A 15,004-nucleotide genomic window follows, 5' to 3' on the forward strand; every position below is an offset into this window, starting at 1 on the left:
TGGAGCGATAACTTGGTGTACAAGGCAGTGACCAAACAGTGCTGCCATGTACCCAGCACGCTGCTGGGGCCTTGTGGGTTAGCATGCTCAGGGAGTCTCAGGCTCAGAGCCACTCAGTTTCACGTGTGTGTTCCCAGTCACAGCTTTATTTCAATAAAGCAAAGGATGTGGCTTTTGTAAGTGTCACTGCTAGGGAAATTTCATATTAACACATGGCAAGGATGAGAATGTGTGACTGGAGGTACAGCACAACTTGTTGCCCCCTGCTTGAGTGAGCATGTCCTTAGACTGTTATTTTTCACTTGCTGGCTAATCAACCTCCCAAAAACAAATGCAGTGAAAGGATCCCCTCAGCCTGGGACCGACAGGGGAGTCTTGTGGGCACTGTGCCACACTTCTGGTTAGCAGTGCCTAGCAGTTACACAGAACCTGTGAAAGTACTGGCTAGGAGGAGGCTGAGAAGGGGAAAGAGATGTTGTGCTGAATCCAGCTTATGTCAGTAATAAAGGTAACTGAGTAGCTGGTGTGCCTGGTCAAGGAAGGGCTGTATAACAGGAAAATATAGTCAGGTTTGAGAGACGTGACTGAGGCTATTAGGTAACAGGGAGAAGGAGAAAAGAATATTTTCAGGGCAGGTAAGTGGGAGCCTTGGACAAGGGAGGGAAAGGAGCCAAGCAACCAGCAGGAGATGAGGAGAGAAGAGCAGAGCAATTGTGAGTAACCTCTCATCAGAGCTATCACAAGCCCATTTTTCCATCTCGTGGTATCTGTAGCACCCTTCCCCCGGGGAGTCAGGTAAGTTCCTGCTGGGAAGTGGCCTGCTACGTTGAGCAGTGTTGTCTTGTCTGTGCTCTTTGTTTGTCTGGATCCATCTGCTTTCTGTTTTCATCCTAGAATTAGAGCATAATCTTCCTGGGGTAGCACTGTCTTTGTTCTGTCTGTCACCTGGCATCACAGGTGGTTGGCTTGAAACTGACTCCCTGCACTGCCTAGCTTCAAATTCCTGAGCCTTTTTGGTTGGGGGCATATAGCTGTGTATGTGGAACTCACTCCTGAGCAAGGCACCAACAAAATTAATGTGTAAGGAAGCTGGCAAAAGTCTGCTGCAGAACTGTGTTTTTCTGTAGGGAAATCAGTGCCGTAACATGGGACTCCTTGCTACTCTCTTTGAAGTATGACCTGATTTTTCACCACATCAGCTTCTCCCGTGCCAAATTACAACGGAGGGACTGGAAAGAATGAAGGGGTGCATATCAAGGGAGCTGGCAGGTGCTAGAGGCTGCTGGCTGAAGAGCAGTGCCAGCTGGACCTCTTGTCTTGACTTTTGTTCTGCATCAGGCACAGTGCTGATGTGTGGATGTGTGGATTGCCCAGCGTCACTCCGGAACTCACTGTTTGGATCAGCTCTGGACTGTAGTGGAGTTCTTTGCCTCTTTGTGCAGCTGCTACAGCGAGCTTCATCCCTTCTGTCCCGCTGTCAGATAGAGTGGCTCATCTGAATGGCCACCTGCTTTACCTGCCACCCCTGAACCAGCTCGTAAAGGAGTTTCTCCTTGTTCGGTTGTGTGTTCTGAGCACGTGATAAGGCTGCAAGAGAAGGGAGCTGAGGTTGCCAGGTGGTTTTAGAACATGGCACAGTGGGTACAGCTCATCTTTCCCTTGCTGTGACACTGTTCTTGGGTTGTCCTGCAGCATCGTGTGCGTCACCGGCGGGAGCTGGACAGAGAGATTTGGGCACATTGTGGTGGAAGTGCCTGGAGGAGGACGTGGAGTCTCTGAGCATATTTTCACCTATCAGGTAATACAGCTGTCACTTCTTTGATGCCTCTCTCTGTTCTTTCAGTACTTCTGCTGTACAGGAGCGTAAGACACCCTCAGAAACTTGATGCTGGTGTTCTTTTTTCTGATTTATTTGCTGTTTGTGTTCTGCGGGGTGTTTTTTTCCCTATTGCTAAGATGATAAGAACAGCTCTGGTGGATTGTATCTTTCTGATTTGCAGGTTTTTGTTTGTGACTTTGTTAGGACCTTGTTAGGACTTGTGACTTTTTCTTAATCTGAAAACTAAGAACTTGAACACTGCTTGAACAGTCTTTGCTCCTGACCTTCAGCAGCTGGCAGTGAGTCTGGAATTACTGTGCATTGCATGGATAGGTTTCCTTTATTTTTAAACACCTTTCTGATAAGTTGTTGATATCTTAAACCCAGCGACTATGGAATATTTAAGTAAGATACAATGCTCACTTTTCAACCTTGCTGTACAACTATGAATTAATGGTATGTGACTGGTTGCACGTCTCCATTTCCCTTGGGAGGAGGAAAGAGATGCCTGAAAAGTCTTGGGCTGTTACACTTTTGGCCATATGCTTTGTGTATTGGATTGTATTTGTTGTTGTTCTTCGGTTTCCTGATGACCATTTTTAGGCAAGGTGATGGGAGCTGCGTTCTGTATTGAAGATATGAGTGCAACAGCTATTTGTACTGTGTCATAAAGATTCCCTTATTATATTCAGTCCATTTCCCAGGAATTGATAATGCTTGATGTGTTTTTTATTGAGATCTGTGCTTTGCAGGCAATGGAATTCTTATAGGCACTTCTTATGGGCATTAGCTATTTGAAAGCTCACACCTGGGCTGCTTTACTGTTGTTGTCTCCCAGCTCTTTCTCATTTAATCTATCTCACTTTTCATTTATTAGTAGTGAACTACTTGTCCCAGTCTGTTGCCAGGCCCCCTGAATGTTTGTGCACCATGTCTGTGGGACTGAGTTTTTGTTGCTCTGAATAATTTTATCAAATTTCCTTTCTCCTTCCCAGGTGACCCAACAACATGTTTAACTGCACAGGTCCTAACACAGATTCTTAGGGCTCCCTGCTGGTAATCTCCTCATCTGCTAGACAAACAGACAGTTTATTTGCTACCTTATGTTTCCTATCTTGAGTTCTTAATCCAGTTACTGATCTGAACAATCCCTTTGAACTGTTGATCCTAGGGTTTGTGTGTGAGGCTTATGGCTTTGCTATTTGCAGACTGATCTGCCTTTTGCATTTTGTGGAAAAATAAGTCCCTAGCTCACATTTCTTGCTGGTGTGGTTGGTCCCCTCCCTCTGCTGCTACCACTCCACAGTAAAAGGAGGTGCAGGACGCTAGACTGTGATTAGGAATCTATAGCTTGTATTTTCAGAGTGCTGGAGATCCCTGTTGCTTTCTTTCCTTGCCTTATTTTGTGAGGTCCTTGTCATTCAAGCACTCCATTTCTCTCTTTTATTCATTTATTTTTTTTCTTTCCCTTTTTCCTTCCAGAACCCAGAGCTGAAATCCATAGTTCCAACTCAGGGCCCCAAAGCAGGAGGAACCTGCCTTACACTGCTGGGCTCAAAGCTGCTAACTGGACATCCTAATGAGATCAGTGTCCTGCTCGGAGACCTCCCTTGCCACATGTAAGATCAGACCTGCCAACGTGCTGGCTGTGTGCTGCCCCAACTCTGCCCTAGAGCCCTGCAGGGCTGTCAGCATTAGACTTAGAACCTTTCATCATTAAACCTAGGAAGATAGGGGAAGAGGTTCACAGGCTGTCGGTAAGGAGCAAGGCACTGTATTATAAAACCTGTCACTTCAGTGGCTCTATGAATCCCTTGTTCTCTTTTTTTATCTCTCCAAGCCTCTCTGAGATGACAGAGGATCAGTTGGCATGCCAGACAAGTCCCAGCAATGTGTCTACAGAACTCCCAGTCACTATCAAATACGGAGACCAGGAGCGGAGGCTGGAAGGTTCCCTCTTCAGATATACTCTAGATCCCAATATCACTTTTGCAGAGCCACCCAAAAGCTTTCTCAGGTACAGAGACAGTGCTTGCACCTTCCTCAGGGCTCTGTGCTGTGGTAGGCAGGTACTGCAGCACTGCTGGCATGTTTGTTGTGTGGCACGCTGGAGTGATGCCAGGCCTGTAGGAGTGCGCATAAGCAGAGGAGTGGGAACATGGGCAAGACAGAGCTAGCAGTTAATAGTTGTGTGAGATGAGCTGCTTTTCTCTTCCAGTGGGGGGAGAGTACTCAGAGTTCATGGATACAACTTGGATGTTGTACAGAGCCCCAAGATTCGAGTTACAGTTTCTCCCTCTGAACGCCGGCGCCGAGGCCTGGGGAGATGGCGCAGAATCATCGCAGACACCGAGTGCCCCAAGGATGCTGTGTGCAGCATCCAGCAGGTAACAGGCAGAGGGCTCGGTGGGGCTGTGGGTGTGTGAGGGCTGGTGTGCTGCATTGCAGGGGTGGATTTCTGTCACTGGGGCATCTGGACCCGTTGCTCTGCTTGTGTCCTACCAACTAAGTCTTGGCCAAAGCAATGTCTGCCAGGTTAAGAGCTTTCACAAACACTGACATGAATTGGATCTGCTTTTGCTTAGGGATGTTCAATGTTTTTCTGCTCTCCAGCTGCCTGTCTTGAGGTGTGTAACTGTGGAGGTATTGATCTGATCATCAAGACAGCAGATCTTGCAGCAGAATTGAGAATATTTGGTAGCCAAAGTACAGGCGTTTGTATTCACAGTGCAAACAATAGAGGGCTTCCTGTACATAAACTTGGAAGTCTTGCTGAGGTATAATCATCTGACATTTCATCTGGCATTCCAAGATACATGGTGAGGATGATGCTTTTCATGTTCTTACACGTATATGAAAGCTTCTCAAACCATGAAGGATGCTTTTTTTCCATACTAAATCCCTTTTGAGTTTTTATTGCACAGATCTGGAGCTGAACGTGTGCCCAGTGGACATGCACTAGTAAAAGCTGTTTCTCCAGTATTTTTTGTGACTCTGAATTCCTATGGGGGAAGGGAAAAAAAAATGACTAGTGCTTTCACCACATGTTGAAAATGTATGTAACCCAACACAGGACACTTCTTTCACAGAAACATTCAGGTTATTAAGTCTGCCTTGTGTTGGAGATCTTTGATCTAAAGCTGATGCTACTCCAGAATTTACTGCTGGGGGAATGGCAGAGCTAATTTCCACTGTTAAGAATTTGGTACTTGCAGCAAAACCAGTGCTCAGAAAACTGTCTTCAGGGGAACCAGGGAATTCCTCAGATCTTGTATTTTCCTCTCTACAATTAGCAGTTTCTCTGGCATTGCTCCAGATAAAAGGAGCACAGATTGGCCCCAGATTGCTCAGGGCTGGGAAGTATTGCAGAGCTGCAGAAGTGTTAGTGGTTTCCCCACTGACATTTTTATCTTTGCTTTTAGTTTGAAGAACCATGTCTTGTTAACTCCTCCTACCTGATCCTGTGCAAAACTCCAGCCATTAACCTGCTACTGCGGAGTGTCCACATCAAGCTGGAATTTATTCTGGATAATCTGAGCTTTGATTTCAACTCATTGCATCCCATGCCCTTCTCTTACGAAGTCAACCCCATCCTCAAGCCGCTGAATGCTGAAGATCCTGCCAAGCCCTATCGTCACAAGCCTGGAAGTGTGATTTCTGTGGAGGTAACACAAGAAATAACATACGCTGTACAGAATTGTTGATAACCTTAGACTGTTTTAAATTGGTGTCATGCAGCATCCAGTGTTTTAAAGCATTTGACAGGCTTGCAGCCCATAGCAGCACATCTATTTCAGCCCCTGAGAAATGCCACCTAATAAGAAGGGAAAAGGACTGCACCAAAAAAATCCTCTTGAGCCCGTATGGATTCATAGGACTCATAGAAAGTCCCATACTCTTATTTTTAGTCTCAGTGTAAAGTAACACTATTCATGTATGAGATACTGGTATGAAAAAAAGCCTACACCTGCTAAGCCCAAAGCTGCCAACCTTTTCATGTCACCTTAGGAGTGAAAAGAAAGGGCTCCTGTCATCTTGCGGTGCTGGTCTCCGTCGTCGTCTCTGGAACTACAGATAATGGAGATGGTTTTTAGTCCCATCTGATCTATTCTGTTCTGTTCTATTTCTGTTCCAGGGGGAAAATCTAGATCTGGCCATTTCCAAGGATGAAGTTATGGCCATGATTGGGGAAGGAATCTGTGTGGTGAAGACATTAACGAGGAACCATCTGTACTGTGAGCCTCCCTCTGAGCAGCCCGCTCCACGGCACCGCACAAAGCGGGAGGGCACTGACCTGCTCCCGGAGTTCACGGTAGGGAATCAGCAAGAAGGCATGTTTGTAGTAGATGCACAAGCAGGATGTGGTGCTAGGAGCAGTGGGACAGGGAGAAGAAAGGCAGAAGCCCTCGTGGCAAGGAGCCGTTCTTGTTCTTAACTCTACCTGTAAGTGCCAAACACTGCCTGAAAATAAATGGAGCAGAATTCAGAAGTTGTGCTGTGGGACGTAGCCTTACAGGAGAGCTTTAGACCACCTGTAATCATGATGGAGAAACCATTTCTTTGCTTTTCAGTGCTGCACCGAGCTTATATCACGGCTGTGCTTTCTTTACAGGTGCAGATGGGAAACCTGAACTTCCTCCTGGGCAGAGTGCAGTACGACACAGAAAGCCAGCTCACCTTTCCTCTGGAGGCGCAGATTGGTCTGGGTGTTGGTGCATCCTTCGTGGCACTGATTGTTCTGGTCATTGTCTTCATATACAGGTGAGAGGCTGTTGCACTGTATGGGAGCTCCAGTTGCCCTGGAGTCCTTGGCAGCAACACAACAGCTGGTAAAGGACAGTCCCTGGGCTAAGATCATTGGGAACAATTCTGCTGCTTACAGGAGGAAGAGTAAACAGGCTCTGAGGGATTACAAGAAAGTTCAAATCCAGCTGGAAAATCTAGAAACAAGTGTTCGGGACAGATGCAAAAAGGAATTCACAGGTCAGTCACAGAGCTCCTATGTTTCTGCAGATTTGGGGAAGTTTGAAGAATCACACTGAGCCCTACTGCTTTTTCGTAGCTGCATATTTGTTTGGGTAACTCAGGACAGGCTATAGCTTACATCCTATGCCAGTGCATTGAAACATGGCCAAATGTCTTATTTAATGTTTCTTTTTAATTCAGAGCACAGTGATCTGTAAAGACCCCTATGATTCTCCAGTTCATCCTCCAGACTCAGATGAGGAGCTAAAGGTCAGGACAGCGCACTTGGAGGGATCTGAAGGGCAGCTGGTCCAGTCTGTGTGTAGAGCAGGTTAAATTACACCCCATACATATCCTGAGTCTGCAAACCTTGAACTTGAGCTGCTTTCAGCTGTGAGCCCTTGTGTGGGGCATCTACAGCTCTAGAACTGTGCAGGCAGCTCAGATTGTAATCTGCAACTAATGTGGGAAGGCAGGGAGGTGCAGGAAATTTCTAGTACTTTGTATATAGTTAATGCCTATGACCACAGATCAGTGCCAAACTGTGGCCACCTCTTTATAAAACAGCAAACCAGCCCCTACCTGTAAAAGCGAATAATCACCAAATTCACTTTCTGGTTCCTCATGCAGTTCTCCCAGTGCCTAGTCTAGTGATAGATGTTCTAGTAATGGGACCCTGGTGTGACTCATCTGATAGGAAACGTGCTTCATCTTCCCAGCACTCTCATCCTGCTGGCTCTAATTCCTGCCTAGACTCACTCTGTACTGTCACTTGTGTGATAATGGGGATAAAATCACAGGCGTTTCCTTTCCCCCAGACCTGATGACTGAGATGATGGACCTCACAAGTGACCTTGTGGGCACAGGCATCCCCTTCCTGGACTACAAGTCCTATGCAGAGCGCATTTTCTTTCCGGGCCACCGTGAGTCTCCACTGCAAAGGGACCTGGACATCCCTGAGTGCCGTCGGCAAACTGTGGAGCAGGGCTTGGTCCAGCTTTCCAACCTGCTCAACAGCAAACTCTTCCTCACCAAGGTAACGTGCCTCTCTGTGCTGCAGCATGCTGTGGGATCGGGGTCGTGTTGCTGTTAACTGGTGGCAGGAAGCAGGCAGCGCTCAGTGAAGTTCATTCCTGTGCAGTCCCCTGTGCAGCACTCCTTTCAAGAGCCAGTCGTTGTGGCTGCCTTGTTTGCAGTGGATTCACACACTGGTTTGTCTCTCCTCCCACCAGTTCATCCACACTCTGGAAATCCAGCGCACTTTCTCCCCAAGAGACCGGGCCTATGTGGCATCACTGCTTACTGTGTCGCTGCATGGGAAGTTGGAATACTTCACTGACATCCTCAAAACACTCCTGAATGACCTTGTGGAGCAGTACGTGGCCAAGAACCCAAAGCTGATGTTGCGGAGGTGAGCCAGGCAGATGTGAGATGTGGCCCCACCTGAGGGAACAGAGCTTTTCTGTTCAGATAGCAGACTTTGAAACTGCTGTGGGTAAGATAACATTATGGGATGAGCTGCAATTGTAGAACCAATATGTGTCCAGGCAACACGTGACAGAAATGATGGTACCTCTCACCCCAGCCAGCAGCTGGCAGGGAGGAAAAAAGATGAGAGAAGAAGCTGGCATTGCCCACCCCAGATTCCTGTTCTTTTGCAGCTGCTGCACGTTAGTTCTCTTCTTGAGTTCAAGTACTGGGACTGCCAAGTCTGCCAGTATCACTTGCTGTGTAGAGGTCCCTAGACTCACAATCGTGCCATGTTTGGAAACTAAATTGAAGTATCTCCTGTGTTCAGATCCCCATTAGCTTCTTGTCCAGTGCATCCTTCTGATCTGAACAAATTTATTTTGTTTGAGACCTGCTGGAGGCTGTCCTCTCTCCCCTCCTTGTGTGTCTCACTTCAATTCTGTCATTTGGTGCCTCCTTCAGGCCGAAAAGTGCCTCAAATAAGAACTGGGATCAAAAGGATTTAACCTGAATGGTCCCTAAAGTAATTTATTCTTTCTCCCTCCTTTTTTGATCGTTTATCATTGTTTAGCATTCTCTTTTCTCAGAAGGGGTGATCTTTATCTCCAGTTCCATCCTTGCTGTGCAGTATATTCATGTGACCAACCCCATGCTCTCTTTCAGGACAGAAACAGTGGTAGAGAAGCTGTTAACCAACTGGATGTCCATCTGCCTGTATGCATTTGTGAGGGTGAGTTCTTTGTGCCCTTCTGGAGTAAAAGGGCCAAGAGGTGAGAGACAGTCACAGCTTTGCTCTTCTCTCACTATTAGCTGAAATAATGCCAGAGACATCCTGTGTTTCAGAAGTTACTGGGGAAGACAGATGCATTCATGCCACTCCACGTTTCAGGATGCCTTGCTAGATCGTGGCGAGAGCTCAGTGTAGCTCCTGTATCATCACAGTGATGACACACTGGCCATAGGCTGCTCTGTGTGTGGGGAGGATGCCCCTGATTTAATTACTCTCATGGGAGAGAGTGGCGAGGAGTGTCCTGATTAGCGGCATGGAGACAGAGCCATGCCTTGGTCTTACGTGTCCAGCTGGTCCTTAGCCCCTACATGTTCCTTGTGCTTGGAGTGGGAGCTGTTGGCAGAGACTTTCTTTGCCTGCAGTGGTAACTGCTGTATCTCCTGGTATCCTCTGATCCACTGCTCTTCTCTCTGCTTGGGAGTCTGTGATTCCAGGCTGTTGGGTTCTGCTGGGGGAAACAAGGTGAATTCCTGACAGGTGAAACTCCGTCCCTTCTGTGCCAGGACTCTGTAGGGGAGCCGCTTTACATGCTGTTTCGAGGAATCAAGCACCAGGTGGACAAGGGGCCTGTCGACTGGGTGACAGGGAAAGCCAAATACACCCTGAATGACAACCGCCTTCTGAGGGAGGACCTGGAGTATCGCACTCTGGTAAGCACCAAATCTTTTGTTCCCTGTGGCCCTCTGGGGTGACAAGGCTCAGAGTCTCTCCTCATCAAGACAGAAGTACAGTATCCTGCCACTGTCTCCTGGCAGCCAGGTTTCTCCCAGCAGCATGGTGTTGTAGCTGAGTGAGAGCTCTCCTAAATGGGGCACTTTTACCCTAGCTGATAGGAGTTCCCATCTCAGTAATATGTGGTGTATGAGCCACTCTCTGTGTTTGGAAATAAGGGGATAAAATCACTGATGGCAATGGTGGAAGCCTCTCCCCAGCACAGTTAAACTGGCATCAGCTCTCAGAACAAGGCCAGGAACATGGCTTTAAATGATACGTGCCATTTTCTTTTCTGAAACTTCTTCAGTGGAAGGAATAGACGTTAACTTGCTTTAATGGCAGAAGTCAAAAGTGTAGATGTGTCGGATGTGTCAGAATAGCTGTGACCTTTTCTTTTGTTCCACAGACTTTAAATGCTTTAACACAAGCAGGAGTTGCTACAGGAGGGGCAGAGGACTCCCAGGGGATTTCTGCTAAAGTGCTAGACTGTGACACCATAACACAAGTGAAGGAGAAAATCCTAGATCAGATTTATAAAGGGATGCCATACTGTCATCGACCAGACCCAGACACCCTGGATCTCGGTGAGCAGAACTCCTTGGTGCCAAAACTTAATGAGGACATTAAAAAGTGGTTGTTTCTGCACAGCACCCACATCTGCATGAAGTTTGTCGCTCTCTGCTGAGCTTGCAGAGTTCCTGACCGGTGGCCTTGTACTTTTGCTGGACCCAGCATGGCATGTCATAGGAAAGGCTATAAATGTAAGAGGCAGGGGTGGGAAAGAAGCAACTGAAGTCCAGCCCCTTCCATTTTGTGATGCTTGGGGCTCTTTGCCAGATCTGGACCATGGCAGTGGCTTGAGAAAGAGGATATGGGGGGCGGGGGATGGACAGAGGATGTGTATGGGATGAGAAGACTTTTGAGTGTAAAGATGCTGTAGTCCTAAGCCAGCTCTTGCTGCCAGTGGAGTCAGTGGTAACATTTAAATAATGTCTGTTAGGGAGGATTTTCTCTTTTCTGTCTTCAAGTTCCACTGGTTCAGGCTGGAGTGCAGTAGACTTTCAGAGATGCCTCAGCTTAACTGTTGTTTTTTTCCTTCCATGTCCTGTGTTTTAATGGCTGTAGAGTGGAGATCAGGGCTGGCAGGTCATCTGATACTGTCTGATGAGGACGTGACATCTGTTGTTCAGGGAACTTGGAAACGCCTGAACACTCTTCAGCACTACAAGGTCAGAACTGACTCTACTGTTGCTTCATTTGCCCTTTCCTTTTTTACACACTGTTGTACCCCATTTATGACTGACTGTATTGTAAAAGTAGTACAGCTTTCGTTGCAGTGGCATATAGAGATGGAGTCAGTACTGTGTCCTGAACTGTAATTTCTCAACCACCATAGTCCTCTCCCTAGACTGCACTTGAGACCTGGACAGGTCTGGAGCTTGAGGGCAGTGCTGCGAAGTTCGTTAATGTTCCAGTCCAAGTCAGTAAGGAGTTGATAATGCACTGGTCTGTGATGTAGCTTCTAGGACTGGAAAGATGATTTTTTTTTTAACCTACTTTGCACCAATATGTCACACTTGTTCTAAATGTGAATGATGTTGATCCCTGAGCACTGCCATTTTCTCTGTATGTCAGTTACTCAGACTGCACAAACTAGATTCTCCCTCCATCAGGACAGACAGTGGCGATGCCCCAGTATCCCTGCTCCTATTAACAGTACAGTGTGTTCAGAGTTTATTTTGCTCTACAAGCACTTGCCCGTTGTGCTGATGGGAAACATGCTGTTTGTTCTGAATGTTGACATTTGCGTGTGTACAGGTGCCTGATGGAGCAACAGTAGCTCTGGTGCCACGGCTGACCAAGCATATCCATAGAGAGAATCAAGATTACATCCCAGGAGAGAGTGAGTTTGATGTCTTATTCTTATAAAATAATTTTGTAGTACCTTGGTGGGACAAGAGTTGCCATAGCCCTACCTTTATGCTGCTGTAGAAGGCTGATGGACAACTTGAACCCTTATGAGATTGTCGAGAAATTGGAATTTTGAGCAGACAAGGTGAGAACAGTACAGAAATTGTCTTTAAATAACTGCCTGTTTAGAAACACCTATGCTGGAGGATGCAGATGAAGGTGGGATAAAACTTTGGCACCTGGTAAAACCAACAGAAGAGCCAGAGCTTCCCAAGCATCGTCGTGGAAGCTTGAGAGATCGGGAGCGAGCCAAGGCAATCCCAGAGATCTACCTGACACGTCTGCTCTCTATGAAGGTGAGAAGAGGCACAGATTGTGTTGCACTTAGGATCTTACCTTCTTTCATATCCCCCTGAAGGACTGCAGGGACATGTATGAGGATAAGAGCCTAGCACTGCAATACCAAACTTTCATTCCTACTAATGCATTAAGTTTTGCAGAGCCTCTAGGAGAGTGAAATGTGTTTATCATCTCTGGGTCCCACAGATAAAGGTAGGTGCTTAATGCTTGGCAGTGGAGTTTTTGGTAGCATTGGCGACAGGTTTTGTAGATCTGCTTGATTTCCACTTCATCAGTGGCCCAAAAGGTAGCATTGACCTGATTACTTCCTACAGCAAGATGATGCTAACTCCACATCAGCCATGCACAGACTCAGCTGCAATCATAAATCAGGCATAGCACCTGTTCACGTTCTCCTTTTTGCTTTATTCCAGTATCACTGTTGAAAATTGACCCAGGAACTTGTTCCTTAGTCTCTGTTCTTGAGAAAGGATCAGCTTTCCACTTTCCTGCTTGCACAAGTGCAATTCCTCAAGGGAAAGCTGAGGCACTTTGCCAGGCAGTGCCTCTGTTCTGCCCACTAACTTCTTTTCTAGCTGCTGAGCAAACAAGCCTTTTCTCTTCGTTCCCGTCTGGCTCAACACAGCAGCTCGGCAGCCCCCCTCCACTGCTCAGTCTCTGCACTGCAGTGCCAACCCGTGGTGTTGCAGGCTCTCTCTCCTGTAGTAACTCCCCAAACTGGCTCTGAGTGGGTCTGATTGCCTTCTGTGTTTTGGCTGTTCACAAACTTTAGCCTGGGGCCTCGTTTCTCCACTGCTGCTTCCTGCAGTGGATGTGAGGTTGTTTCAGGATCACTGAAAGAACATTGCTGAGCAAAAAAGGGTAACCTGGCCTGGGCTCTTCACTTTCCTCTACCTGTGATGACCATGTCTTGCTTGGTTCTCCACAGGGCACTCTGCAGAAGTTTGTGGATGACTTGTTCCAGGTGATCCTCAGTACTAGCCGCCCTGTTCCTCTGGCAGTCAAATACTTCTTTGATCTGTTGGATGAGCAAGCTTTACACTATGGGATTGCAGACCCTGAGACCATCCATATCTGGAAGACAAACAGGTATGGTCTTCATGTGGGCCGTGACAGAGGTGTTGCTGACCTATTTGGAGCTACCTGCTTGCAAAGAGACAGCCACCTCTGCCTACTGAGGAGAAGCATAATGAGAGTGCAGGGCAGTAAAGCACAGTGTGAAAAGCTGGTTTTGCTGTGAGGGCTAATTTGGGGTATGAACAGCAGTATGTGCAGAACATCTTCCAGCACAACAGCCACTTTCTGTACTGATAAGCTCTCATGCTTCCATCTTCCCTGCAGCCTCCCACTGCGGTTTTGGATCAACATCATCAAGAATCCCCAGTTTGTTTTTGATGTGCAGACATCAGATAATGTAGATGCTGTGCTCCTGGTCATTGCACAGACCTTCATGGACTCCTGTACCATTGCTGACCATAAGCTAGGGCGGGTAAGTATGGAGGTAGCAGCATATGGCTGGCACAGGCTGTGTGAGCAGTGCTGGCTCAAGGAGGCAGCAGCTCCATGTAGTCCTCCAAGAACAGCCTGCCAGGCCTGCGCCTTGCTCCAGTGCCACTAGAGCACTGGAGAGTAGCTCAGTGCAGACACCTGTGCTGAGGAGGAAAGAGTTTTGTTTAGAGCACAAGTTTTCCTGGGGTGCTCCGTATTTGCAGCTTGCATGTGCTCAGGGTACAGAGCATGCGTGCTGTGCAGCAGACAGTGTGTGTCACACAACGCATCTCGAGAGTCAGGCTGGCCATCGGAAAATACTTATTTGCCACCACTGTTCTCCCTGTGCCAAGAGTAGAATGGGTCACCAGAGGTGAGCTGGATCTCTGGAGGATTTCAGATTTAGTCTGTGTGAAGCCTTGACCAATGTGATACCATGCTGGTCCACAGTACGGTAGAAGGCAGGCTGGAGATCCCCGAGGTCCTTTCACCTTCATGGTTCCTCAGTCTGTGTTACCAGAAGGGAGGCCAGTATTTGAAGTGCCTCTGCACGAAGGGCCAATGTTCCAGATCCTGGACAAACGACAGACAGCAGAATGGTGTCACCTGCTCAGGTTTGTGCACTGCGTGGCGTAGGAGCTATTTGTAACCAGTTCTTGTTTTGGATGTTCAAGGACTCTCCGATCAATAAGCTGCTCTATGCTCGGGACATTCCTCGCTACAAGCAGATGGTGGAAAGGTGAGCAGTGGGTGTGGGGAGTATAGTTTAAGAAGGATGCTAGGAGGAACGTGATGGTAATTGCCTCTGTACCACCGTGCAGGTATTATGCAGACATTCGCCAGACCATCTCTGCCAGTGACCAGGAGATGAACTCTGCCCTGGCTGAGCTATCGCGGGTAAATAAACGTGTTTGTTTCAGAAGTCATGCTAGCCATTCGTCTGTGCATCTCATAGGAAGTAGGTAATGCAAAGATCAGATATTCCAGCTGTGTGCTGTTCTGCTCAGAACTACTAGTTGTTCCCAGTGGTTGCTTTGCTTCGTGGTACCACTGGGGAGAGAACACCATAGGCTTCCAGGCAAGGAGTATGCTTGATTATTTTTTTCCTTCCCTAGGAACTGCTGGTGAATTCTCTTTCCCATTGCTTTGTGCTGGGAGTGACTCCAGTACATTTCCTTATTAGTTATGAGGACACAGAATTTGCAAGAACAATTGTTAGATGTCACAGCTTTATCTAACTTCCTCTCTTATTCAGAATTACTCAGGTGACCTCAATTCCCTGGTGGCTCTGCATGAATTGTACAAATACATCAACAAGTACTATGACCAGGTGAGTGTGTTCCCAACAGGTATGAACACAACCTTCTCCTTCTACCATCCAGTTAAAAAACAAAAACAAAAAAACCAACTTAATTATTAAGAGCAGCCAGATTATTACAATGCTGCGTATTGTTTCACTGACATACATAACTTCCATGTCATGAGTT

At 47.2% G+C, this 15,004-nt stretch overlaps 1 protein-coding gene across 4 annotated transcripts in view; it reads left to right on the plus strand.

The window, feature by feature from the left end:
• The window catches only part of PLXNB1 (plexin B1), a 67,924-nt gene that overhangs the window by 49,045 nt on the left and 3,875 nt on the right, over positions 1-15,004 (plus strand). For all 4 annotated transcript variants that reach the window (XM_052678431.1, XM_052678432.1, XM_052678433.1 and 1 more), the window contains 21 exons: positions 1,693-1,798; positions 3,302-3,438; positions 3,660-3,836; positions 4,038-4,206; positions 5,242-5,484; positions 5,955-6,131; positions 6,432-6,580; positions 6,702-6,802; positions 7,603-7,820; positions 8,017-8,195; positions 8,918-8,984; positions 9,548-9,694; positions 10,165-10,342; positions 10,884-10,987; positions 11,577-11,661; positions 11,859-12,025; positions 12,958-13,118; positions 13,371-13,518; positions 14,192-14,256; positions 14,339-14,414; positions 14,773-14,847. In XM_052678431.1, the coding sequence (XP_052534391.1) occupies positions 1,693-1,798; positions 3,302-3,438; positions 3,660-3,836; positions 4,038-4,206; positions 5,242-5,484; positions 5,955-6,131; positions 6,432-6,580; positions 6,702-6,802; positions 7,603-7,820; positions 8,017-8,195; positions 8,918-8,984; positions 9,548-9,694; positions 10,165-10,342; positions 10,884-10,987; positions 11,577-11,661; positions 11,859-12,025; positions 12,958-13,118; positions 13,371-13,518; positions 14,192-14,256; positions 14,339-14,414; positions 14,773-14,847 (2,929 nt within the window). The remainder of the gene's footprint in view (positions 1-1,692; positions 1,799-3,301; positions 3,439-3,659; positions 3,837-4,037; positions 4,207-5,241; positions 5,485-5,954; positions 6,132-6,431; positions 6,581-6,701; positions 6,803-7,602; positions 7,821-8,016; positions 8,196-8,917; positions 8,985-9,547; positions 9,695-10,164; positions 10,343-10,883; positions 10,988-11,576; positions 11,662-11,858; positions 12,026-12,957; positions 13,119-13,370; positions 13,519-14,191; positions 14,257-14,338; positions 14,415-14,772; positions 14,848-15,004) is intronic.

Source organism: Tympanuchus pallidicinctus, unplaced genomic scaffold (assembly GCF_026119805.1).
Source record: "Tympanuchus pallidicinctus isolate F22 unplaced genomic scaffold, pur_lepc_1.0 scaffold17, whole genome shotgun sequence".
NCBI lineage: Eukaryota > Metazoa > Chordata > Aves > Galliformes > Phasianidae > Tympanuchus > Tympanuchus pallidicinctus.